This window comes from Xenopus laevis, chromosome 9_10S (genome assembly GCF_017654675.1).
Source record: "Xenopus laevis strain J_2021 chromosome 9_10S, Xenopus_laevis_v10.1, whole genome shotgun sequence".
NCBI classification, from domain to species: domain Eukaryota; kingdom Metazoa; phylum Chordata; class Amphibia; order Anura; family Pipidae; genus Xenopus; species Xenopus laevis.
In genome coordinates, this window is record NC_054388.1 from 50,101,711 (window position 1) to 50,128,868 (window position 27,158).

Genomic DNA, 27,158 nt, shown 5'->3' on the forward strand with positions numbered 1-27,158 from the left:
AGGGTTGACTGGGAGATCCTCTCGTATTCTGGGTTTGACTCTGACTGTAATGCTTGGAGAGGTAAGGTAGTAAGGACAGGGCTGACCTGCACCCACCAGTTCTCCTCACAAGGCATGAACACTAAGAGGTGCAGTCTTGATGTTAATGAGCCCTATGCCCCATAGGAGCTCAACTCACCTGGTCACAAATATTCTCCAGAAAACCTTTAATCATATAGTTTAACCTGATACAAGTATCCATTTGTCTTTAGACATATTATGATTAACTCAAGACAGAAACTAAGTGAACAGTCTCAACAAATCATTTCAAGGTGGCAGATTATAGTGATGTGTAAGATTTCATGAAAATGTGTTTTTTTTTTAAACTGAAATAGAACTATAAAAAAAGCCATTCCAGAAGTGTAATTTATCTCTGCAGATGAAATGAGAAAGAAATGGCTCTCAAAGTTGAACTTTTTAATTTGATGTAACGTTTGTAAATGGAAAATCTCAACATAAAAAAAAAGAAATTGTTTTCTCTAATTAAGGTAGCGAGCGAAGTGTTGATTAGTGATTCTCCTCGGGGAGAGCAGGTCGGTGATACCGCAGCATTGTAATAAATTCACTTTCACAGCGACCAGTAATTTGTGTCTGTGTGTTGATTCTACATAAAAGAAATACAGAGAAGGAGGAATCCATGCTGACTGCACAACTGACACACTGAAACATTTTATTCTCTTTTATATTCTACATATTCTCTAAAATTGTATACTTTAATACCTAAATTGCTCCTGTTTTTCTGAGGCTGCTGAGAAATGTATTACGGTAACTAATGTAGCAAATTGTAACAGTTTCTGAGAATCCTTGTGATTTAGTCCAGTGTGCAACATTAGCGGCCTCAGAATAACACCAGCAACCGATATATTAGTTGTAGAAAAAAACTAACACAATGTTAAGAAAAAGTCATTGGTTGTCAAAGTGTTTTTTTGAAGATTTACTGCACCTGTAAGTCCACTAGAAGTTACAAAGATAACAGGGCTCATACTGTATGTCTGTAGGCACAGTGAACAACTGGCACTTTTTCCCTTGAGCTACTATCACCTCCTAAACAGGCGTAGCTCCAGTGGCGTAGCTACTGGGGGGGGGTGCGATTGGGCCAGGGCCCGCACCACCTCAGGGCCCCCGGCAGCTTGCACGCTGCTCGTAAATGGGAAATGCGGCCATTTCCGACCATACGGAGGGGGCGGGGCCCGGCTGCACATCCCGCGCCAGGGCCCGCCCCCCTGTAGTTACGTCTCTAGGGTTTCCTCAGCCCCCTGTGTCAATAGATGCACTTGCAGCTAAAGATTTGCGTGCAGGTGTAATTTGCACACTGAACACTGGAACTGAGAAAATATTCTGCACAACTGCATCTGATTTACAGCGAAGTGTTGCATCCTTTATGACTGATCTGATGCGGTGCGCAAAAGTCAGATGCAGCAATTGCATCCAATTCAACATTGCACATGCAATGACACATGAATTCTGGGGGAAATCAGTGCATTGTGGGGACAAAAAAGATGGCAAAAGCATCCAAAAATACTGAGAAAGATAAACACCAATACCTGTGATTCAAAAGTGGGGTGTTCCCAGTTTATTGAAGTGCTCATGACATGTAGGTTAGATCAGGCATTTTGTGCATCCAAAAATGCACTTTGCTTAGTGCATCATTATAAGTGAATGTACCTTAGTTTGTGCAATTGGGGCAAGAGGGGAATACATAGTCCCCAAGATAAAGTATTCAATTATGCAATCAATGTTTTGGGGGGTGCAAGCCATTCTTTATCAGGATTGGGCCCCCAAAAAATTGTGTGCACCCATATCTATGTAGTATGAATATTGTCAGTTTTGGGACCTGTTGGGAGAATGAGAAAGATTATATAGCTTAGAATGGAGAGAGCCAACAAAATGCTCTCAAGTTTTTATTTACTTCTGTATATTTAGAATGGGTGTATTTGGAGAGCGGAGTTCTAGATCCCAGGCATAAAATACCATTTCCTAGGAGACGAGGAGACATAATACAGACTTCATTGCTCTGGCACAGTCACAGCTAGTAATTAAACATGACTTCCTCTATGGATCGGTATAAATTTTCGTTCCTGAACGCAAATCACTGGGCATATAATTTAGCTACCACAAAACGGCCAGTCGTGGCTCATTATATTACATTAAGCATTTTTTTCCCACTGGCTGGTACAGGGATATGCATTGAATCAGTTCCCAGCATGTTTTAACTCTTGGCAACATGTTAAGGCATACTGGGACTTGTAGTCCACCAACAATTGCTGAAGAAGAGTATTTAGCTACCACTATTCTAGCATTTGCCAAGACCAACAGTTTTTTACTGGAACCTATGGATGAGATTTAACACTGCTTTGTTGAGGAACAGCATGACAGCACCCTCTCTTAAGTTTTTAGTCTAATAAAATGAATGCATGCCCTATTTAAAGGAAAACTATAATACCAAGCCATACCAACATAGCAACAGATTTTTATCAAATTAAGTGGCATATTAAAGAATCATACCAAACTATATATATATATATATATATATATATATATATATATATATATATATATATATATATATATATATATATATATATATATATATATATAATTAAATATATATATTTAATTAAATATATATATATATATTTAATTAAATGGTCTTGATGATGATGATGATGATTATAACAAGGAGGTACCTTGTTTATATGATTATGATGATGATTATAATAAGGAGGTACCTGTTTTCTCCCTTGGTTAGAGTATACTAAGGGAAAATGGATAGATATCTGGATAGTTGTTTGTATAGAATATGGATAAAAAGAAACAAGAAAAATGCAATAGATCACATTTTTAATCTCTAGACAGACCAGATAAATTGATATCCCTTAGTTTTTAGTGTTGGAAAAAAGACACATTAATGAACAAGACTCCAATCATTAATGGAGGAAAAAATCCTTGGCTCTTCTTGATCTCCCTGGATTAGTAGTTTTCTTCATTCAATCCGATGGATATGAACTTGAGCACCCTAGAAAAAATGTCTAAGTGTTTCTTAATGGTCTGGACATTGTTTCCTATCAACATCTCCCTCTGTGGTGAATTCCACTGTTACAGAGTACTTACTGTAAGAGACCTTGTGCTGAAATTACTCTCCTACAGCCTTGATAAATGTTATGCAAAATGCTTTGTGCCTTATAATACAAAGCCCCTGCGTTTTTAACACCTCTACCTCCTCTGTCCTACCACTAATAGATGAAAAGATTATAGATGGATGGATAGAGAGAGAGAGAGAGAGAGAGAGAGAGAGAGAGAGATATGGATGGATTGATCCCCTACTGCTCAGGAGGTCCCAGGTATATCTAGGTTATATAACATGAAATAGCGATTGGCTCCTCTTTGGTCGCTGCCTAGTACCAGGGATGGATGTGCTCTGGCCTATGATTAATGCACAAAATGCAAAAGGCTTTGAGTAAATAAGTTGCATTCTCCTGTTCCTTTACTTTACCTGTCGATGGGATCTATGAGTGCCTGCTGTTTTTTCCTTTGTCTGATACCTCCACCTTGAGCAAGGGCAAGGGCACCCAGACCCCACTTGTAAATTGCTGATATTCTCTCCATCTTATACGGATGTGTTGGGAACCTTGAGTTTATGGCACCAGTATCAACTTTGAGCCCTCAGGGGTGGTTCACCTTCAAGTTAACTTTTAGTATATTATAGAATGGACAATTCTAAGCCACTTTTCAGTTTGTCTTCTTTACTTATTTTTAATAGTTTTTAGTTATTTGCCCTCTTCTTCTGACTTTTTCCAGCTTTCAAATGGGGGTCACTCTGTAATTGTTATTGCTACTTTTTATTACTCATCTTTCTATTCAAAATGGAGAGCTGCTGAATAAAAAGCTAAATAAATCAAAAACTTCAATTGCTAGAAAATGAAAACCAATTGCAAATCATCTCAGAATGTCACTCTCTACAATCCACCATACTACAAGTTAACTAAAGGTGAACAACCCCTTTAAAGATGGGGAGCAGGAACCCCATGAATGAGGTAAAGGTACAGTAGTAGTCAGCTCAGTCATACCAGTGCTCCATTCCTGTGAGTGGAAGTAGTGTGGATTTCTAACACTTTGGGCAGCTCCTTTTTAAGTGTAGGGACCAATGACTGGAAAGGGAATGGGGTTTGTCACAATCTTTGTTCAAGTTAGCCTTTTTCTTGTGTTTTTTTATTTTCCTCCTTTAAAGATAAGGCGTAGCTGCAGATTTTTATTTAGCTATACAGAAAGCGGCACGACAATAGTCCCTATCAATACTCATTGAAGAGATTTATTTATCCGCATTAATTAAATATAAAGCTCGATAATATTACTCCATAAAGTGATTCCATAAGGGCTTCATTTACACTGAGGGAGTTGAACTGAGCCTAATGCTTTAAATGGATGTCACATACTTCCCAGCCCTAATGGATTATCCACTCTCTGCCCACTAACTGGAGCTGAACTCCTAATGGTAAGTCATGAATTCTTTATAAAGGTTATATTCTTTAATTTCTCTCTGTAAAGAAAGAGCAACATGGAACAACCAGATTGGATGGGATGTTACTTACAGGGAAATATACATATAATACAAATTGCTCTGGTATAAGTGCATTTGGAAAGGCTGCAGGTAATTAATATTAGAGACAATGGGAAAGCACTATCATCTATGATGCACAGCACATTCGCTAAATAATGGCCTTAAATAATAATAAATAATGTGCCAAGTTGGCACAAACGCTTAGCCATTACTTTCTAGAATATCACAAATTGTTTCTTGGGAGACACTGAAGTTAATCATCAAATTCTGACTGTACTTGTCGCCCCCTACGTTGAGTAGGAACATTAGGTTCCTATTTGCCAAAGAAATAAGAGCAATCAGTATGGCAGCCACACTGATTAATAAATAGAGATAAAATAAGGTTCTTATTGACTTGTAAGTAGTTTTCATTTCCCCTACAGAAATAGATATTAGTAGCACTAGATAAGCATCTAATATATAGGGACAGGGACAAGAGGAAAATGTTGGAAGAGTTAGTGCCTGCTCTGCTCTCATTTCCCTACAGAAATAGGAATTAGTAGCACTAAAACACTCATTTACGCCAATATATTTTGTGCAGGAAAAGTTGCCTGAAATGCTACTGTTGATGTACATGAAGAAGTCTGAAATTCAGAGATATTGTGTTATGGAAATAATTGTTATTCTTTCAGAAGATGCCAATGTGGGAACCAGGGAGAGGGGATGTGTTATTGGGAAGGGAATGAAAGCTCAGTTGTCTGACTAAATTAACTGCCAGGCAACAGTAATAATACAAATGACAAACTATGTTCTACAATCAGTGTATTATGTAAGGGAATGGAATTAACATTATAAAAGTTATGCAGATTTTAAACTCCACCCAATGATATTCTGTATAAGAAGAGGAGAAGAATGAAGGAATTGCCAATGTGTGCTCTGTATAGTGTGCTCTGTATAATTACCCAGCACCAATGACCTGTAGCAAGGCACAAGCAAGGAACAGAGATCAGCTAATTTAGATATATAAAAATTGTTGTGCAGCCAATGAGGGGGAGAGGGCATGGAGATTAATCATTCCACTCACATTCATTTCTTTTGCTTCCGTTGTTCCAAAAATACCTAGCTTGGATGGAAATTAGAGTTTGCAGTAGGCTGGCGCTAGGTCTGTGTTATACAATAGCTTTATTTTAACTTCTGGCTTTATATAATATACCCAGCCCTTTCCTGAGTTTAGTCAATTAAAGTCATCTTAAAATATAATGACACAGACAATGGAAGAATTGTTACTGTCTTTAAAGGGATACTGTCATGGGAAAAAAAAATCCACTGAAATCCATTTCTCAAAAGAGCAAACAGATATTTTTATATTCAATTTTGAAATCTGACATGGGGCTAGACATATTGTCAATTTCCCAGCAGTCATGTGACTTGTGCTCTGATAAACTTCAATCGCTCTTTACTGCTGTACTGCAAGTTGGAGTTATATCACCCCCTCCCTTTCCCCCCCCCCCCCAGGCAGCCAAACAAAGGAACAATGGGAAGGTAACCAGATAGCAGCTCCCTAACACAAGATAACAGCTGCCTGGTAGATCTAAGAACCACACTCAATACTAAAAACCCATGTCTCACTGAGACACATTCAATTACATTGAGAAGGAAAAACAGCAGCCTGCCAGAAAGCATTTCTCTCCTAAAGTGCAGGCACAAGTCACATGACCAGGGGCAGCTGGGAAATTTACAAAATGTCTAGCCCCATGTCAGATTTCAAAATTGAATATAAAAAAATCTGTTTGCTCTTTTGAGAAATGAATTTCAGTCCAGAATTCTAATATCAACTCATGAGTGTTTCTATACAGCCCCTTCTTCCTTCTGCTCCCTGTTGAGTCTTAAGCGTTTCCCAAATGCGGATGGAAGGTCGATGTCCCATTCCACAACACACAGCATGTGTTCCCAACAGAGACTGCACTAACTGTAGGACATTTGGTTCCTGTGAGCTCACTAGCACATGCCCATCATTGAAGTGATGAGAGAATTACTATGTAGCACCATTGTCCCTGACTTGTCAGAAAAGAAGGGTACTGCTCCCCAGTGTCCCCATTGCAATGCTCCGGAAATCTAAATACCCTTTTCCAGATGCCACTGGACACACACATTGAGCAACAAGCTTCTGATTAATGCTGCTCCCATTCCAACAAACAGAGAAAGGTTCCCCTCCGCCTCCTGTTTGAAACGCTTTCCCAAAACACAAATCCCTTCAGAGGTCGCAGCGCAGCTGTCATCATTCTGATATTTTTCCTTTTATCTGCCTTATTATATTCTGCACCTTTGCTCCCTGCCTGCGTAGTCTTTCTGTGCCACTAAACATTCCATTTAGATGCCTTGTAACCCCTGTGGTGAACTCAGCTCAGCTTTGTACACTGCATGTATTACAATGGGCTGGGGGGCTGAGGCAGGCGGGGGCCACCTTAGATTTGTATTGAGGGGAGGCTTTGTACTAGACAAATGCTGTCAATATTTATTTCTATAATGACTTTGGCTGGGGTAAATAAATGGTATTTACTCAGAGACCTCAGATTATATCTGTCTGTATTGCTGGCGGGTAATGCCAAATGTGTCAGAAAAAAGTCACAGCAGAGTGGAGGGGGGAGGGCTGTGTTCATACATAAATATCACATGACTTTGAGCCACACAAACAAAAGGGAAAACAGAGGCAGTGTCAGGAAATGCCAGGAAAAGTCTGTTTATTGGGCCATGCCTACACCATTCTCCTGAGCCACTGGGGTTCCTGGGGTTTCTTAGAGTCAGAGTGGGTTTGTTATTATGATGGATTTGTGCTATCTCTCTGCTGCTGTCTTGTCCCTCCTTCCTTATTAACCGTTGCCAATTAATCATCTTGTCCTATTTTATAAGCTTGATCATTAAGCTCCTCAACCAGATCTATCCTGTTATTCCTTGTTCCTTGCCTTGTCCCTAGTTCCTAATCTCTGAATCCTCTCCCTGTTCCTGTACCCTTGTCCTGGTTTCCTGCCTCCTTCATGTGGATCTCCCGTTACTGACCTCAGCCTGCTCTCCGGACATTCTCATTTACCCCTGCCTACTTCGTGTGAACTCCCAGTACTGACCTTGGATTGCTCTCTGGATTTCTGCCTGTCTAAACCTCAATTTGTTTATCGGACCTTCGCTGTTAGCTGCCTGTCCCAACGTTTGGACTGGACTATCCCAGGTTATTCTGTTTATTGACTGGTTACTGTTTTTCACCTTCTTTCATTTGATCTTTACTTTTCCATGTCTTACAAACTCTGTAATCCTATTTTGGTTATACCCCAGGTTATCCCGTATACAGACTCCCTTATTTCTATCTGTCCTCAGTGGCAGAACATGACACGCAGAGAGCACTGCTACAAACATGCACACACGCAACAAACACACATGTACAGAAATAAACAGGATATGTACTACCTGCCTGTCATGTTCGGCTCCCTAAATTCAGAACAAGTGCCTACTCAGATGCCGCCAGGTCTTAACTTGAGAGGAGCAAAGCAGATGTTCTTAACGAGCAAAGGGGCATGTTGGGTTCCAAGGTTTTGGACAGAAGGCAACAGTTCAGGGAGTAGACGAATGGTGTAGTCAGGCAAGCCAGGGTCGGTACAGGCGGAGTTCTAGCAGGGTCAGACAGGCTTTTAGTCGATACAGACGAAGTTCAAGAAAGGTCAATCTGGCCGGGGTCGGTGCAGGCAGCGTTCAAAGAATAGTGAGGCAGGCAAGGATCAAACTGGAATGAAACAGACAGAAATCGCACCCAGATACTAAGCAAGTTAGACCTAACAACAAGCAACAAATTTAAACCCGAAGCCCCTTTAAATAGTTTGAATTTCGCACCAATGCGTGATGACATCATTACGCATGGCACGTAAATTGCGGAAGTTCGCACCGCGTGCCATAGGATTACGGTGACTAAGAAGAAAAGACAACACTCGGCGGGCGTCCCAGCCGTAGGTACGGCAGACGTCCCACCGGCCCACTACACCACCAGGGTGAGTTGTTACAGTGCCATTCTTAATTGTGCTAAGTACAGGGAAATACCAGTGCTGCCATAGTTTTATGGCATCTCTCTGTTCAGACAATAAACAAACGTAGGGGTCTGTTTCTGCTGAAATGCACTTAGTACAGGAGTGGGATACCTTTGTTGGCAAAGTTTTGTGCTGTCTCTGTACTGGCTAGGAATGATGCCCGGAGTATTCCATCACTGGTCCCATTTGGCAGGCCTCAAGCCATAATGAGTTTCAAACAAACTTCACTCTCACGATGCCTTATCAATGTATTTCTCATAAGCGGTTGCATTGTCAGCAGTCTAAGAGCATCAGAACTGACCATCAGAGTGTTTTACATTTAGTTATTGATGTTTTATTTGGCACAACCTGTTTTAGATTGAAAATGCCATCATCAGGTGGAAGGTGACCTTTTACCTGTCTTTGAAAGACGTATTAATGTACAAGTACAGGAGCTCCACCCACTCTGCTGGTTCAGCTAAGTATAATTTCTAAAGAACAATTTAACCATTGAGGTTGCCGTCCAACACCTGACCTGTAGGCTGAAACTACAAACCCCTTTCTCCTTGCTTGTAATATAAATATAAAGGAATTCAAGCTGAACTGTGCTGTGCTTTCCTGGTAAAGATGGCGATCTGCCAGGAACGATAGAAAAAGATCATTTAGTATTTTGTCTGAACAAATGGTTTTCATAAAACAATTTAGATATTAATCGTCTTAAATCCCAGATAATACCTCGGTCAGTCCAGCCGGTATTTTTGCTTTAGGATTTCTGCAGTTTGACACTAAGGAGTTGTGATTGCAAAACACAGAGGCAGCAAAAGGGAATCAATGTACACCTGAATGCATTTCTCTTGGAAATGCTCAGAAACAGCTTGAGCTCTTAATATTTCAATTATTGTGAAAAAAATAGAATTATTATTTAGAAATATTTCCCCTTTTGTTCAAATAAGAAACTGCACTGCCATGTTTTATCTCTAAGTCAAGTATTCCTTTCATCCCCCCAGGGTGGAGCACATGTGGCTCAGTATAGTGCTTTTGCCAAGTTTACTCTGCCTAGCTTAAATCAAACAAGGGAGGGACACCCGAGAAGAAGATAACACATTATGGCATGGTGCTCTACAGCAAATTACCCAAAGCTAATGCTTTGTTTATGGAAGAAGTGCACCTGCCCAGGCAAGATGATTAGAGGTTAGGCTCACTGGTGGGGGGAATGGAGGTACAATATTTTAGTTTTAGATTCCCTTGATTCTCTATGGAGAGTAACTTCTACTTCATTCACAATTATAGTGGCAAAGGGTACATTAGTTCAACTAAATTATAAAAGTAAGGGATATAAGCACTTTTTTGTGTGACTTTATTTCCCTTCTGATTCTTGCATTGCCATGTTTATTGGCGAAACCCTTATCTCTATGAGATTTCCCAAAAGGCCTCGCTGCTGTTTTTTTTGCATACGATATGACTTTGGACAGGTGGCTCATTAACATATTACCAGAGTCTGTTTGCCTATCGTTCTGTGTGTTAACATAGTAATGAGCTGATTTGAGAGAGATTTCCATGCAGATAAATGAGTGGTGCTAAATGCAATGAGGGAGGTGTATTTCTTTTCAGAAGTCTCGCATCTTTCCCTTAGAGAGTCTTATGGCATAGCCAACTGGGAATATGGCACAAGGAACACTAAAACCTGTCTATAAGGATTTGTCATTTGTTAGTCCCGAGCTTTACTGACTGGAACTGAAGCAACAGAATAAAGACTTGTCTTATGATATTTCTTGCACATTGTCTGACTGATCAGTTATGCCTTTATACCTTTATAGAAAGTAATGTGCCCCTGCATGGAGATCAAAGCCGTTTAGTAATGATAGAGGCACACCAAGAGGTGCTAAGTTGCCCCCTTAAGGCTCACAAGCAGAGCATTGGTATCTGTATGTTTTTGGGTGTGGGGAGTGCTCTACACTTTGTGCCAAACTAAAATTCATATTCATGTTATTCTGATAACTTTATAGAAAATAATGTGCTTGTGGATGGAGAGAAAAGGCATTTACAAAGATAGAGTCATAGCAATGGGTGCAAAGTTGACTCAATTAATGCTCATCCCAAGAGCATTTGCACCTGTATTTTTGTTGGGTGAGGTCTGTACACTGCACCTTATACCTAATTGGACTTCCAGAACAAGGTGCAGGGTTCATTGCTGCTGGGTGCGGTATAACCCAATACAGGGCATACATTATGACCTGAAGGGGCCCATTCACTTAGCTCGAGTGAAGGAATAGAGGAAAAATACTTCGAATTTCGAAATGTTTTTTTGGCTACTTCGACCATCGAATGGGCTACTTCGACCTTCGACTTCGAATTGAACGATTCAAACTAAAAATCATTCGACTATTCGATAGTCGAAGTACTGTCTCTTTAAAAAAAACTTTGACCCCTTAGTTAGCCACCTAAAACCTACCGAGGCCAATGTTAGCCTATGGGGAAGGTCCCCATAGGCTTCCTATCAATTTTTTGATCGAAGGATAATCCTTTGATCGATGGATTAAAATCATTCGAATCGTTCGATTCGAAGGATTTAATCGTTCAATCGAATGATTATCGAATTGCTATAAATCCTTCGACTTCGATATTCCAAGTCGAAGGATTATAATTCGGCAGTCGAATATCGAGGGTTAATTAACCCTCGATATTCGACCCTAGGTAAATTTGCCCCTTACAGTAGCTACATTACACCCATTTTCATTATATTATTGGTGTGCATTAACTTGGGGGTGGGAAAATAATCAGAAGGTTTTGTATTTCCAATGATTATTGTGGCAAAAAGCATACCCCACATACCCTCTCACTAACAAGGCATAAAACACTTGCATGATTTTCACCTCTCGGTTTCGCAATCATAATGAATACTTTGGACTTTCTGCCAAACATCTCTGTCTGCCAAATGAGCATTGGGTTTAATTTCTTCCTGACTTTGGACACCTCCAAGCTGCCTTGAAAACATTCCTAGCGCACAGACAGGATGTTCTGGATGAGATAATGATTCTGCAAATACAGCATTATGATTGCTGCGGTCTGTAGTAACCAATTTAAGGCAACTATTAGATACTCACATTTGCTTATAATGGAAAATAGAACCATATACTTGCAAATAAAATCACATGAGATGGGGGTAAGGAAAGGAAAGATATTCATATGACAGTTATTACACGCTGGTATTCCGAGAATTAATTAACATTGGGAGGTGGGGCCCGGGGGAAGGAGCATCTGGGTTTCACACTGACTGGAAATTATAAATCAGCTTTTATTCTCTTACAAACATTTCGGTGATTCACCTTTCAGTGCGAGAATGGAGTTAACAACAGAGAAGTAAAACTTAATATTTTATTATGTGTATTGTAAAATTAGGAAAATGTATGAAAAGTGCAAAAATCATCCCCCTCCCAGTATTCCTTTTGTTTGTCCAAAATACACCACAAACACAAGCAATGTATATATCTGTGTGCAGTGCAGAGGGTATTGGCGTTAATGGGAAATTAGCAATGAAATCCAGGGCATAACTTATTTGTATGGCAATCCAAAGGAGAAAATATTAAGGGGCTCGTCTATAGAGACAAATAAGAGATATAGGGAGCACTACTCATCAGGTGTTATTGCATACGGTGGTTCTATTCCTTAGACGTACAGCCACGTCCACATTCAGCAAAATTACAATAAACCAGTTAAATTGAAACATTTGGTTCCCGAAACACAGGACAAATGCTGGAGATGCCTCAAAGACACCGGTGCATATATTAATTTAAATTACTTTTTACTCTAACTAATACTTCACTATGATCCTCTCTCAGATACTACTATAAAAAAAAACTTGATACCTTTTATGTTACTAGCCGCAAAAGCCATGATAACGAAAAATGGAAAGACAGGAATAATACAAAACTGGACTCTCCTTACTGACAAAATCCAGAAAATGGAAGAAACTACTGCAATGGTTCGTAATAAAAATTCTAAATATTGGCAGACCTGGGTTCCTTGAATAGAATATCTTAAGTTGAAAAAGTGATAGCTCTGAATTCTGTGCTAGTTAAGTTAAAATAAACAACCCTTAAGATATCCTTAAATAACATGCTTTCTAGAATTTCTTGAATCTTTGAAAACATGGACTAAACTCAGAGATGCATAGACATTCTTGAGTTGGTAGCTTATTGGATAAAAAGGCAAAATCATGCCTGCTGAAACCATGTTCAGTTGGGGCTTGGCTGAAGAATACTGCCAGATTTAACTCACAGTGGTCCATGGGCAAGGTTGTCTTCCACAAGTCTACAGAAACTGTAGACCAGATCAGATCATGCTTTTGTGGCCCACTACTTGCATTGCAAAGTGCAGAAAACATGGTGGAATGCACCTGTTATTTGCACTTTGAACTCTGTGCTGCACTTCAGTGTGTGAGTATCAAGTGTAAGTTGATACCCACAGTGTTTTCCAGTAAGTATAACCAACTTACTTGAATGTTATGTATACTGTAAATTAATTTAAGGCACCCTAATTTCCTGGTGTTAATGGCCCTTTAAATGGCTGTTAGATCTTACAGAAATAGGAGTAGTGGGGTGGGGTGGATATGAATGTTTAGGTGGAAGCTTAGAAGTATCGGAAATCAGTCTTTTTTGCACACTTCAACTGCAGAATAATAAACTTATTCCATATTCAATGCAGGAATGTTTCGTTTATATGAAGTTTGAGAAGCAATGTTTGAAGCAACAACAGCTCAGTCTTCTAAAGTTCTAGGTGGTGGGATAAAGGAGATTGAAGTTTTAAATCAGATTTCCTGTTAGCCAATAGAATCGGCTTTAGCCAGACATACCGGAGGTTCATGAAAAGAATAAAACCATGGTTTAGTTAAGCCCTGTGTTTTAAGGTTTATATGAATATACACTTACGTTTCAGAACAAACAATTCCAGCAATATCTGACACGCAATTCTTTGTTTCTATGTATAACCCCAAACGACAGCTTTGAAATGCCAAGCATATGGAACCATGCCAGTCTGTATTCCACATTTCTTAAGAAGTAGGAGTATTAAAGCAGATTGTGAGTGACAGTATTAAACACTGTATACGAGTTCCACTTCTTATCATTGTAACAATGTGATTAGAGAGAAAATAACATGCAAAGTAAATATCTAAAAAAGAAATGCAGCTGTTGTGGCGGGCTTTTAAGCAAATCATAGTAATTGAAAATGTCCTTAAATATATCCATCATTCTTCTGTTGTTATAATAAATCTTTTGTATGGAGCAAAAACAATTGTTTTTCAGATTTAATTTAGTATCAGAGGCTGATGGGAATATGCAGGAATGGGGAGGCTGGGATTGTAATGTTTAATTATTTCTTTTTTTTATTATTGGATAGAAATGAGCTGTAACTTTACTTTTGGGATGACTTTTTCCATGTTGAGCTACTATGGAATATACAGATGAAGCAGTCTTACAGGGGGGTCTGGTGCCCATAATGCATAAGTCTACATTGTATGAAAATCAGACAAAGGCTGTTTCTATGTATAGGTGACAGCTTCATTCACTTGACTGTGGTTGCTATCAATTGACCTCTGAACCAATTTTCATCTTATTTCTTGAAAGAGAGCTAATTAGGCAAAATGATAGCACATTTGTAGTCTGATCCTTGCCTTTAGTCTATATCCAGTTACAGACTTAGTGGCTAGCTGTGACCCATAGCGTGCTTATAGGTTTTAATAAAGCTATTTCAATGATGCCATCATGAACCTGTAGCATGAAAAAGTAGAACAGATATGCGGACCACTGCTTGGAAAGCAGAACTGGACGCCATTGGTCTATATCAATATTTTCTGAAGCTGTATTTGACAAATGAACTTAGACTGTTATGTCTACCGTACTTAGTTAAAAAATGTGAAATGATTCAGTTGGTGAAGAATTTGACCAAGTTCATCTAGTCCTGGCAGATGCGTATTATGAGTTATGGGGAACCAAGAAATGGCTCTTTTGCTTTTCCACCCCATCATCTTTGAATGCATTTTAATTATAACACCCCCTCTTTGTAGTGCACTCTAGTGCTTGGAGTCTGCAAGGGTGTAGGTGTGTGGTTAGGTGATTCTCCTAGCAGTAGTACAAAGAGATTAGGAAGCAGACATTACTTTCAGAAAACGGACACCTCCTTGTGACCTCAATGATTCTGGAATTCTGGGGGGGGAGTTGCATTATTGTTGAAAAAAACAACAACTCATTTGCACTTAAATGGCACTTTGCTTTCTGGATTTGCAGACAAAAATGAGTATCTGAAAAGCGTGAGATTCAAGCTCAACACAGCAAATTTCTACCACCTTATAGTTGGTCCTATGTGAATTCTATCTGTGTATTTATAAAATGGTGAGCTCTAACTTTCCCCCATTGATAAATATGCCTCTAAAAATCCTGTATGAATAGACAGTGGTGGAGTTTTGAATCTCACACTTTTATAAATCTACCCAATAAGTTAGAATTAGATGATGTCTTACAGCTGAGCTAAGCAAATTCAAATACTGGATGCTCTGATATTGCAGCAGAAGATATTAGGGGGTTGATATGTTGTTAAAGTGAGGATTCAATAAAGTAAAATAAATTAGAGTCAGAAATAAGGTCAGAACAAACTCAGAACCAAGTCCAGCCAACCAAATCCAAACATTGTTTTCTCCTGATATAACTGCAAAAACACCAATGGTCAATAATGAATCCTTCCAATGAATTGATTCAGTTGAAATTTTCACATTTGGATTGTCTCAATTCAAATTTTTAAGATTATCTACAAAAAACTAAATTTAAATTTTTTAAATCTGGCAAATTGCTATATAAGTCAGAGGTGGGGTATGTTTTCAACATTCAAGCAATTTTATTTGTTTTTTGTAAACCTTAAAATTTGTAAAAATGAAGGGAATAATTTGATTTCAGTGTTGATTCAGATTTTTTTAACATAATTGAGTTTACCTTTTTGTAAATATGCTATCAGTTGAGAGAGAAAAAACACAAAAGAAACTTGATTGAGTCTCTTCAAGACTTTCTTTTCAGTAAATTGGCCTCCTCAATTTAACTATGCCATTCTAAAAAATTCAAAATTCATTGCAATGTTTGGCTGACAGACATGACCCCAAAAGACATTAAGGGGGTTATTTATAAAAATCCAAATTTTTCTGATTTATTTAATAAAAAATCCAACCAAACTAGAATCCATGATTTGCCCTTATTTATCAATAAAATAAACTCTGAGTTTGACACCCCAAAACCACAAAAAAAATTCCCGTTTTCTTGGAAAAAGTCCCAAAAACTCAGAACATTTCATGAGGGTTAAAACATCTTCAAGTGACTTTTACATCAATTCAGCAGGTTTTAGATGGCGTATTTTCAGATTCAGACTTGTAACAGGTTCAGGGCATCTAGATGGCAAGCGTGTATTTCTGAAAGAGACTTGATCATTTTCCCCTTTTACTACTTCAGCCTAGCAGATCAGTAATAACATAGACAGGAACCTGAAACGTGTGAGGAAGGCAAGACATTAAAAGAGAGACGTAACCATTAATAACAAGAGTATTTGAGCAAAGCCTCATTGGTATGGCAGATATGGAGGCGGTTGCCCAATGTAAGTGTTTGAACTTTCCCCAAACATTCTGGTAGATAATAGAATGTAGTGTGCAGTTGATTGTCGTGAGTGCAGTTTAATTGGATGTACAGGTATGGGACCTGTTATCCAGAATGCTCGGAATCTGGGGTTTTCCAGAAGAGGTCTTTTTACAATTTGTATCTCCTAGTACCAGATCTCAGTAGCATTCTCTTTATCATAGACAAATATTGTTACCTATTCAAGCTTTTGTCAAGTCTATAAAGAAATGCAGTGTGTAATGCTGAGGACTAGGGTTTGATTTCAAGCAGATCATTAACTTTATGTGTGGTTATCTGTTCTCAACCATGCTTGTGTGATTTTCCTCTGGGTACCCCAGGTGTCTTTTAAAAAACATGAAGGTTGGTTAATTGACTCTTGGTGAACCTTAAGCAGTCATTGCAATAATGGATGCAGCCTTTGCATGCAGTGACACAATTCATTAAAGGTGCTTGCGTTCGAAGATGATCCCCACAGTTCCCTATAGTTGCATTTGGCCTTCCTCCTGTTTTGAATCACAAGCATCTGTGCCTATTGGTGCAGGAGAAGCCTGGAGCTAGGTTTGGATCTGTAGAAAGGGTACAAAGGCCCGTGCCTAGGGTGGCATGCTACCTAGGCTGCATGCACTTGCGCCTGCTTCCCTTTTAGCTTACAAACATTGAGACAGCTATTTGAATCTTCTGTTCAGTCCAATGAACTGAAAATTGGGGTTCCCAAGTGAGGGGAAGTTGGGGGAGGGTAGTTGAAAGCAGAGAAGGGTATGTTTAACATGGAGTAAGAACATTTGTATGTTTGAGACTAATGATAACAGTTACATATGTATTTAGTGTATACATAAAAAATGAAAACAAGATCACAATAGAGTAATAAATCACAGTCTTTTCTGTGAAATAATTGCTTATGAAAAACCAAAGAGAATTTTTTTTCTGTCACCAACTAACAGTCTGAGATTAGTAAGAAGTTGGGACACTATGCACATCGCTGGTCCTGGGTGAACATAAAGAAGTAACTGATTAACAGTGGTAATAGCAGTTTTGGACCAGATCAGATGTTTACTAGAGTTAGGCAGATATTTTGTTGGGAGTTATTTGAACTAAGTAATTTGTATTATTTAATCCTTACATTTGCAAAACAGTGTTAAACTTAAAATCTCTGAAACTGGCTTGTTAGAAAATAAAACTTACAATAATTCTGAGCACCATTAAATATCCAACTATTGCATTAAGAAAACTGAAAGTTTGCCCCAAGGACTGAATTTTAGGCCATATAGGGACAGTGAGAAGTTATTTCCATGAAAATTTCAGTGAAGATATGAAGATATGATCATAATCATTCTCTTGGACCATCTTTAAGTCTCTATGATTCAACCAGTGTCCAATTAAAACTTAAGAACTACCAGATACAAGTTCATCTATTGAACTTATCCTTAAACTTAGGGTATAGGATCAGTTACATTTCCTTGCTGAAGAGATTGTTCTTAGTGATGGGCGAATTTATTTGCCAGGCGCGAATTTGCGGCGAATTTGCGTGATTCGCCGCCAGCGAATAAATTCGCGAAACACCCGCGAAAATTTGCGTCAAAAACGGCACTGGCGTCAAAAACGAGACGCCGGCGCAGTTTTGCGAATTTTTCGCCGTTTTGCAGATTTCGCACGAAATTCGTGAATATTTCGGCGAAGCTAAACGGCGCAAATTCGCCCATCACTAAATTTGTTCTGCCATGTGGAAATGTTCTGACATGTGGACATGAGAACAAGCCATGGGGAGTTGGATTAATATGTACAGCAAAGTCTTCATCCAGGTACTGATTTGATTGCTGTGGGATATACTGGGAACATATTCTGAATTTCCTCCCTATAGAACAGGATTTCTTTACCTTTTTTCATGGGACACAAATTATTCTGGGTGTCAGCTTTGTGACCCAGAACCTTATTTTAATTACTATTGCCTATTGCAAAAAGATATTTCATTGTATTAAGGGGTCATGGAGACCCACCATGAACAGTATGGGGACACAGTTTTGGGTTGTGACCCATAGGTTAAGATACAAATCACTGTTTGAAAATCTATAGTTGATTTGATCTCAGTTGTTGGAGCAAATTAGTGACCTTGACAGATGAATGTGGTTATAGGGGCTGGCTGACTGCAGTGTACAATATGGCTTTGACTGCATGCACATTCTTCCACTGTAGAAGTCATGGAATATAACATCACAAAGTGGGTTGGAATGGGCAGGCAACATCTTTAGAACAGGTATAGGATCTACTATTTGGAATTCTTGGTACCTGGGGTTTTCAAGGTCACCATACCTTACATCTGGAGTGATTGGGAGATGGACTTCCCGTAATTACTGTGTATAACGGGTTTAACATAACTATACAATGTTTGACATATATTCAACTCAATAAGTCACTTTCTTCACCTGAACAAAAAGACAAGAAGAAGATAACAAATGACATATACAAGCAACATACTATCATATAACTATCATTATGCCATGTTTCTTTAGCAGCAGCCACACCAAAATGAAAGTGTTTCAATAGAATATCCAACTCAGCAAAAAAAATACTGCACCCCCCATATGCCAAATTATATGCAATTGTTTCTGATTTCAGTGAAAGGTTAGTCCAGTTAAGATGAAGGACGTACAGGGACCATCACTCTAAACTGCAGTAATTAAGAATTTCTGAAAATAATGCACTTTCAGGTTAAGAAGGAGCTTAAACACATTGTAGAAATGAGCTCTTGGATTGAAAAAAAGCTGGATTTAGATAATCAATAGTAGAGCTCTGTAACATAATGAACACATTTGTAACAATCTGCTTGTCTTTTCAATTTTCTCACAGATAATTGTGATGATCCTCTTGCTTTTCCGCTGCCATCGACAGCATTTGACAGTTCGTCAGAACTTTTCAGTTCACTCGGCTATGCAAAGCTCAACAGCCGAGATGGTAAGATCTCACTCTCTGAAGTATGTGTCAAACTCCAATAGAAGTGGAGTGAACTATTCATCAGCTGAGACATAGCTATAGCTATGTATATATGTATAGCTATGACCCTACCTGAGCTTATAACACCAAATCTCTATTATTCAAATTTGTATTCCCAAATTTTAAGATTTGTAAAATTTAAAAAATGCAGATATTGAGGGGGCACATGAACACTATAGGGCAGAATTATCTGTATTTTATCACCAGTGAAAAAAATATATTTTGTATTGTTCCTATCATTCTTTCCTATTTTGGAGGAGGGGGGGGATATGAAAAAGCATTTAAGTAAGAAGAAATTAATCAAAGGTCAAATGTTGTCAATGTTTGGTTAAGAATCTTCATTTGTTAAACATTGAACAAAATTCCTTCTATCTGGAAATGTTTTTTGTATTTTTCATTCCTATAACTTTTTTCCAGTTGAAAAATATCTGAGTGAAAGTGAATTTATCAAATTTTTTATCAAAAATTGTTAAGCCTGGTAAAAATGTAAAAGAAAATGCTGTCATATTTATAGAGCTTTTCCTGATATTCTAAATCATTTAGTAACTCTGCTGATTACTTTATAAAAGGAATTCCCTACTTTTTTTAAAAAAAAATTGTTATATTTTTTCTCCCCAGTGAAACAAAAAACATGTTGAAATTTTACAGCAGATTTGTAAAAATATTTGTCACTGCCAAAAATTTGAATTCTACTGCAAAACTGTATCATGCAAAAATGATTGCTCATCATTTGCTCATCGTTTGCTCATCCCTGTTGCTTTTTGTGCTTTCTGCTGAGTTGGCAGCAACATTTAACAGTTATTAATGATTTCTGGATATTATAACTTCCTTTGCACGGCTAAGAGGCAGATTTATTAATTTTCTTAGGTAAATGTTAAAAATTCACCTCTGGTTAACTTTTTAGTTGCTATTTTTAAAAAATATTGAAAACAAATGTACTGGGTTGCTAAATGCTGGCTTATTATGATAAAACTTTTTAAAGTTTTTGCCTCAGTTAAGGTTGCCTTTAGCAACCCAGTAGGTTTGTTTTCAATATTTTTAAAACGATGAGCAATCATTTTTGCATGATACAGTTTTGCAGTAAAATTCAAATTTTTTGCAAATATTTTTACAAATCTGCCCTAAAGTTTCAACATGTGTTATGTTTCACTGGGGAGAAAAATTATAACTATTTTCCCTTGGAAAAAAAAATTGTGGGTAAAATTTAGGAAAATGTGCCAAATCATTATTAGCATTTCTTCATGCATTTATTTTTAAGTTGAAAACACAGGAAGAACCGCCAAAGACATTATTAGATACCAGAGAACAACAGTAGAAAACACCCATTAACTCTAACTAATGCATTTGCTGAAGAATGGAGCAAACTTTATTGGCCCTTATCTATTTGAGTAGATAATTAAAACACATTTTTAAATTCAAACAAATGTTGTGCAAGGTTGTTCCATGGTGGGCCTTGTGATGGTTTCTAGTTTAAAGCCTTCATGTATCTCATACCAAGGGCATTACTGATGTGAACAGTTTATTTTGCTGTAATAATGCAAAACTAGTTTGATCTTCTTCATTCACATCCACTGTTATCCCAGATTTTGGTGTAAATAGGAAAAATAACATCTAGAATCTTGTTTTGTAATTTTTCCATAGGTCAAAAATGGACATAATTCTGCATATAAAGCAATTAGACATCATTAGCCTGGCTGTTTTATCGGCAGCCCTTCACAGTATTAGTAAGGTCACAGCAATTTAACAGCAATGTTTGAAATCCATTCCTTCTCAGATGTAAAATGTATAAAACTGAACATGATCTAGCACATCATTTAACGCTCTAACAAGGATCGCATCATAGAAAAAACATCCATTCGGCAATAAAGTATGATAAAATATCAAGAGGATTTCGACTGATAGAATCATGTTTATTGCTGTAGAGCAGATGCTTTAGAAGGTGTTTCTTTCACAACTCTGCACATTCTGCAAGTTCTGCAGAATGTCAGAATAAGGTGCTATCACTTAAAAATTCAATATGTATGTACATGTTATATTTATAAAGCGCTGCACAGTTTCACTTACTGTAACATATAATACGACTAATGAATATAAATGAAAAAGAATAAAACTCAGGAGCAGAAACAAGCAGTGTACAGGGAACATTATTTTCTCACGAAAGAATGAGCCTTTCTGTATTCATTCGATTATAATATAGTAATAACCTACAAACGCATAGATTATCTGCCCCTAGAGTAGAATAATTATGACTCTGAGGATTGATATATGTATATATGTATATATATATATATATATATATATGTATATATATATATATATATATCTATATATATATATATATATATATATATATATATATATATATATATATATATATAAAAATATATATATATATATATATATATATATACAGTTTATAGGAACATACAGGACTTTTGCAAAAGGATTAAAGCTTACTTATAAAGAGGCTGAGTTTGGGCCAGGGATTGGCCAGGTAGGTATAGGACCCACTGGATTTCTGAAGGGAGTGCTGAATATGTAGGCATTCCCATGAGATTTTGTGCGTCACAGGCTAAACACTGATGAAAATTACTGTTCCTGAATAAGTTTTGGGTCATCTGTTACATCATAAATTTGTAGTTTTAATTGTGCTAATATGCATTGACATGTGGTTCTTTGGGAAACCAGGCCACAATGCTATGTGTCTTTAAAGCACAGCAGTCATGCTCTGTAGAGAGCAAGAATCAACTTTAATTGACAATTATTTAATATCCATTGCGTTTATTCCTTTATGCCTGTAAAAAAAGCTGCCTAGCTTCTAATTGAGGAAGGCAAAAATACCCTTCTTAAGCCTATCCAATAAAAAAATAATCCTTTAATAACCCTGTAATTTCTCACTTGCAAAAAAAGCCACCCAACCCCTTCTTGAAGCTAATGTATCTCCCAGTACATGCGCCCATTATGTCTACAAACTTTTTGGGACTTTGAACTATAACCTATTATTGTATTGCATTTTCCCAGGAACGGGTGGTTGGACCCCGCTGGAATCTAACATGAGGCAATGGCTACAGATTGATCTGGGAGAGAGATTTGATATCACAGGGGTTGCTACACAAGGAAGATATGGGAGCTCTGACTGGGTGACGAGTTACAGCCTTACGTTTAGTGACACAGGGCGTAACTGGAGGCCGTATCACCAAGACAACAACATATGGGTAAGAGCTGACATTCTATTAAATGAATCAATAGTGAGGGAGTCCATGTCACTAGGCTTTTTAAAGATGCTATCTTTTTTAATTAATGTTTTGGCAAGAAATGCAAAGTGTAAAAGAATGTTGCATCAGTATTGTGGATTGACACAAATTTTCAGGAGCTAAATACTGTATATCATTTATAGACGTTCGTTGAGCCTCAGGCTAATGGGGCATAATAAAAAACATTTGGCACCATCTGAATCTGACCTATGGCCTCTACATGTTGACAACAATACAATTCACCTCTTCACCAATTCAGTCTCTTAAACAGAACTGGTGAAATTTTGATGGAAAATACTGATACAATACATTTTTAAAATGATATCAGTGAAATGTGACAGTGGTGTGCATAATTTTTTATGCTCATTTAATTGGAGTATGGAGTAGATACACTTTGTGAATGACATTTTTCTCTTCTCTGTGCTTTCTTCCAAATATTCCTTTTCCTGTCTAAAATGAATGCTGCGAGGCTCCCAAAAAGGCTCGGCTTGTAAATAGAAAATAGAGAGGTGATTATTTGGCTGCTGCTAACAATGTGGCAGAACAAAATGTTCCAAAACCTATTCATCACATAAAGACTTTAAATATAGTTGTACTGCCTAAACGGGAACTAAAAATTCAACAAAACCTATTGCGCTAAAACTCTTGTGCTCCTGCACTGCTGTGAGTCCCTTGAAATAGAAGAATTTACAGTATACTGTATGGGCAAGACAAAGCTAGTATGTGAAGCAAGAAATAGGCATTGTTGCAATATGTTATTGTCAAAAGAACAACAGGTTCGAATATGAAGTGGAAATGGTTCCCAATTATTCTGGGTATTTGATGGCACTAAGGTCATGACAAGTTATTGGGATAGACTTTTGAGGTAAGAGCTCCAAAACCCAAGTCTCGCTCTACTAGGTTAAGAATTGTGGAATGCTGTGGAAGACTGTACAAACCCTCAGAAGCCTTGCAAAAATCTTTCATTAGTGGACTTTTTGTAAAGGAAGTCAAGTTTTTTAAAAATTGTAATAAGTTTATAAAAACTTTCTCCAGTCATTTTCAACAAAAATAATTTGGTAATAGTTTATTTCCGTCATTTCCTGGAGTTTGCCTTCATCATTACACTCTGTAACCCTTTTCTAGATAAAGGTGTTCTGCCCTCGGCTGAAATGCTTAATAGACTAGACTTAAATGTTCCAGGAAGCACCAATATATTCTTAATGCTTATAATGAGGAGGCACCCGCTTTTGAAAGCAATACCTGAGGTGCATTTACAAATGACTTATTCTTATTCTGGCCTTTTAATTCTAAGGCAAGAGATCATATACAGGTATGGGACCTGTTATCCAGAATGTTTGGGACCTGGGGGTTTCCGGATAATGAATCTTTCCATAATTTGGATCTTCATAACATTTGCTAGAAAATCATGTAAACTCAAAGGGCTGGTTCAGCTTCCAATAAAAATCAATTGTAACTTAGTAAACGTAATTACTGTTTTATTCGTACAGAGAAAAAAAAAACAAATTTGGATTATTTGAATAAAATGAAGTCTGAGTCTAAGTTAACGGGTTTCTGGATAACGAATTCCATACCTGTATACAGTTATTATATGACATAAAAGTAGGATTTTTTTTCTTCAAAGAAAACATGTTTGTTCACATGAACTGGATAAAAATAGGAAATAGCATGTTTACCAAGAAAGATGGGGCAAATGACTTGAAACCATATCACTATTAGCTAAAAGGTGCTTAGCATTTTTTTTTGCTGAAGAGATATCTGAAAGAATATTGGATTACTGCTCAGATGTGATACTTTTAATATATAACTGAAATGTTCCATTAATAATGCAGCAGAAGAGTTTAAAGACAGAGCGCCCTGGGTGATGAATATTTAATAGTGTAGTTGTATCTGAAAGCTATGGCAACATACTGGCATTTGCTTTACTTGCCTTTTTATTGCTGCTTTATAGACCATTATCAATGAGAGTAAGCTACTTGGTATCACAATCCTATTACCAGTTGCTTTACTGGCTCGTGTTCTTCCTTTTTTATGACATCAACCTTTGACTATTTGTTAACCTTTGGGCTACTTGGTTGTCTCAGTGGGGCCAGGTTCTTCTCCTAGGGTTAATGTTACTGGAAGATCCAGCCAGAAGCAGTAAAGAACAAGAGGAAGTTACTATTAAGTTGTCAGATCCAGGACCAGTGCCATGTACAGTAGCTGCATCACACTTTGGTGCCAACTATTATAGGCAATTCTTAGTAACAATTCCTGTTAACAGTTCTCATCCTCTGTCTGCGAGACCCCATTAAACAGACCATGTAGAATGGGAAGTTTGTAGCTACTTTGTAGACATGTTCCGTCTGTTTTGTCACTTGGGTTCAAAGAATGTTATATGCAAATCTGCAGAGCAGAAGCTTTTTGTGTTCAGGAATTGTTTTGGTTCTTTCAAATTGCCCTTCATCAGATATTTAGTAAAAAGCTATTGTTTTAAAATGCTACCCAGTCAATCTGAAAATGGGTGGTTGCCCCTTAAGAGGTGCCAGGAGCATTTTGCATTCTGTTAAAGCCTGAAAAATTACAAGATACTCAAACTGCTCAGTCTGTGACTCATATGATATGAATCAAGGAAAGAGTCCATTGCCACCATGATTGAAAAAGGAGTTTGACCCAGTGCATGGTAATTACGGGGAATAGAATACCCCGTGGAGCTTAAAGGAGAAGGAAAGGCTTTGTGCACTTAGGGGTTCGAAATGTTAGGCACCTCAAGTGATTGTATTAATTTACCTGAAATCCTGGGCCGGCGCCCTTATCAGCAGGAAACTGCACCGGCCCGGGGTTATTCCAGTGAGCACCACGGATCGATCTTCTTCCATCTTTGGCTTTCCAGCAGTTTCCTGCTGATAGGAGCACCAGCTTGGGGGCAAATTCACTAAGATTCGTAGTTGCGCCAGGCGTAACTTCGCGGCACTTCGCCACACTTCGCCAGGCGTAGTTTCGCCAGTGCTTCGCAAATTCACTAAAATCCGAAGTTGCGCTCAGGGGTAGTGTAAGGTTGCGCTAGTGTTGATTCGCTAAGCGAAGCGAAGTTACGCTAGCGATGGTTAATTTGCATACGGCGCCAAATTCAAATTTCAATGGAGGAATACGTATCAGCACTACAAATGCCTAGAAAACCTTCAAAACATCAAATAAAAATTTTATTTTGCCCTACACATGTGCCCACTGTATAGGTAAGTTGCCATGAGTCAGGAAATGTAGGGGGGAAGGAGGGGAGCCCCAAAAAAAATTGCCATCTTTTTCAGCCTATCACCCATAATGTAGAAAACACGCCAGCGTTTTTTGGGACTTAGAAAAAATGTTGACTTTTTTTGAAGCAATCCCTATCTACTCTATTGCGCTTCGCCTGGTATGAGGTGGCGAAGGAAGTCTAGCGTAAAAGGTAGCGTTCAGTACACTGCGCGCGTTAGTGAATTTGCGTAGTTACGTCCGTAGCGACAATTCGCCAGGCGTAAGGGTGCGAAGTAACACTAGCGAATCTACGCCAGCGTTCGCTAGTGAATTTGTGCAGTAACGAAAATGCCAAACGCTAGCGAAGTAACGCTAGCGTTCGGCGCTTCGGCGCTTAGTGAATTTGCCCCTTGGGGTTTCAGGCAAGTCAATACAATCACTTGGGGCTGCCTAACATTTGGCACCCCCAAGTGCACGAAGCTTTTCCTTCTCCTATAAAGCACATAGAAAGTGATTTGTCTCATTAAAATGACTTTATCATACATTGTCAATGACTTATACTAGGCCATCTCCTTTTTATTCAAGACTCTGTTCTTGCACAGATGAAATTCTTAAACTTTTATAAAAAGTGACAACCTCATAGGGTAATGGATGGGGTCTATCTCCCAGTTCTCTAAGCAGTTCATCACAAACATCTTGATGAAACTCAGGGCTGCCAATAACTTCTGCCTATCTGTCCTTTAGTAAGAGCTAATAACATTATGATTTAAGTACTTAATTGATCAACTAGCAACTTAGGTGGCTGGCCTGACTGGCAGCTCCAATGGAGAGTTTAGGATCATGAACTACAACTTCAACAAGTACTATATATTAGTTAGTTTCCAAATCTACAGGTCATCCTTATATCTTGCTCTCATCGATTATGTAATACCATGTGGACCAGTCATAAACATTCACACAGAATTTGTAACAATTTATAGAAATAGAGTAATTGGTAAGTGGGCAATTGATGCAGTTTAGCAGCTATTTTATTCCATCAAATCCGGCTTAAGTGACACAGCCAGGAAATCCGTTTAAAGAGCATTATACCTTTCAGTGCAGAGTATTTGCTTATTGAATTATACTCTGTCAGAAGTAGCAGGACTCAGGCTGAGATTTACTGAGTGAGCTTTGTTTCAAAAGAAAAATTTAGTCAAGGATCAGGGAACTGAGTACACAGAACCTGTAGCACTTAAAGGCTTAATACCAGTAAGAGCAATTGTACTGGAAAAAGCAGTTACCCCTGTTCCCTGCTCACATGTGAGTTGATTAGTACGGAAGAGCACTGGGGCCAGCAAAAAAAAAAATCTCATAATTATGACTTTTAAACTTATAATTATGACTTTAAAAAGTCGAAATTATGATTTTTAATCTCATAATTATGACT

The 27,158-nt window shown here is 38.0% G+C and overlaps 1 protein-coding gene across 1 annotated transcript in view; it reads left to right on the forward strand.

Moving 5' to 3' along the window:
• The window catches only part of cntnap5.S (contactin associated protein family member 5 S homeolog), a 274,058-nt gene that overhangs the window by 29,797 nt on the left and 217,103 nt on the right, over positions 1–27,158 (forward strand). Inside the window, exons 2-3 of the mRNA XM_018237742.2 lie at positions 19,122–19,226; positions 22,287–22,480. Of these exons, the coding sequence (XP_018093231.1) occupies positions 19,122–19,226; positions 22,287–22,480 (299 nt within the window). The remainder of the gene's footprint in view (positions 1–19,121; positions 19,227–22,286; positions 22,481–27,158) is intronic.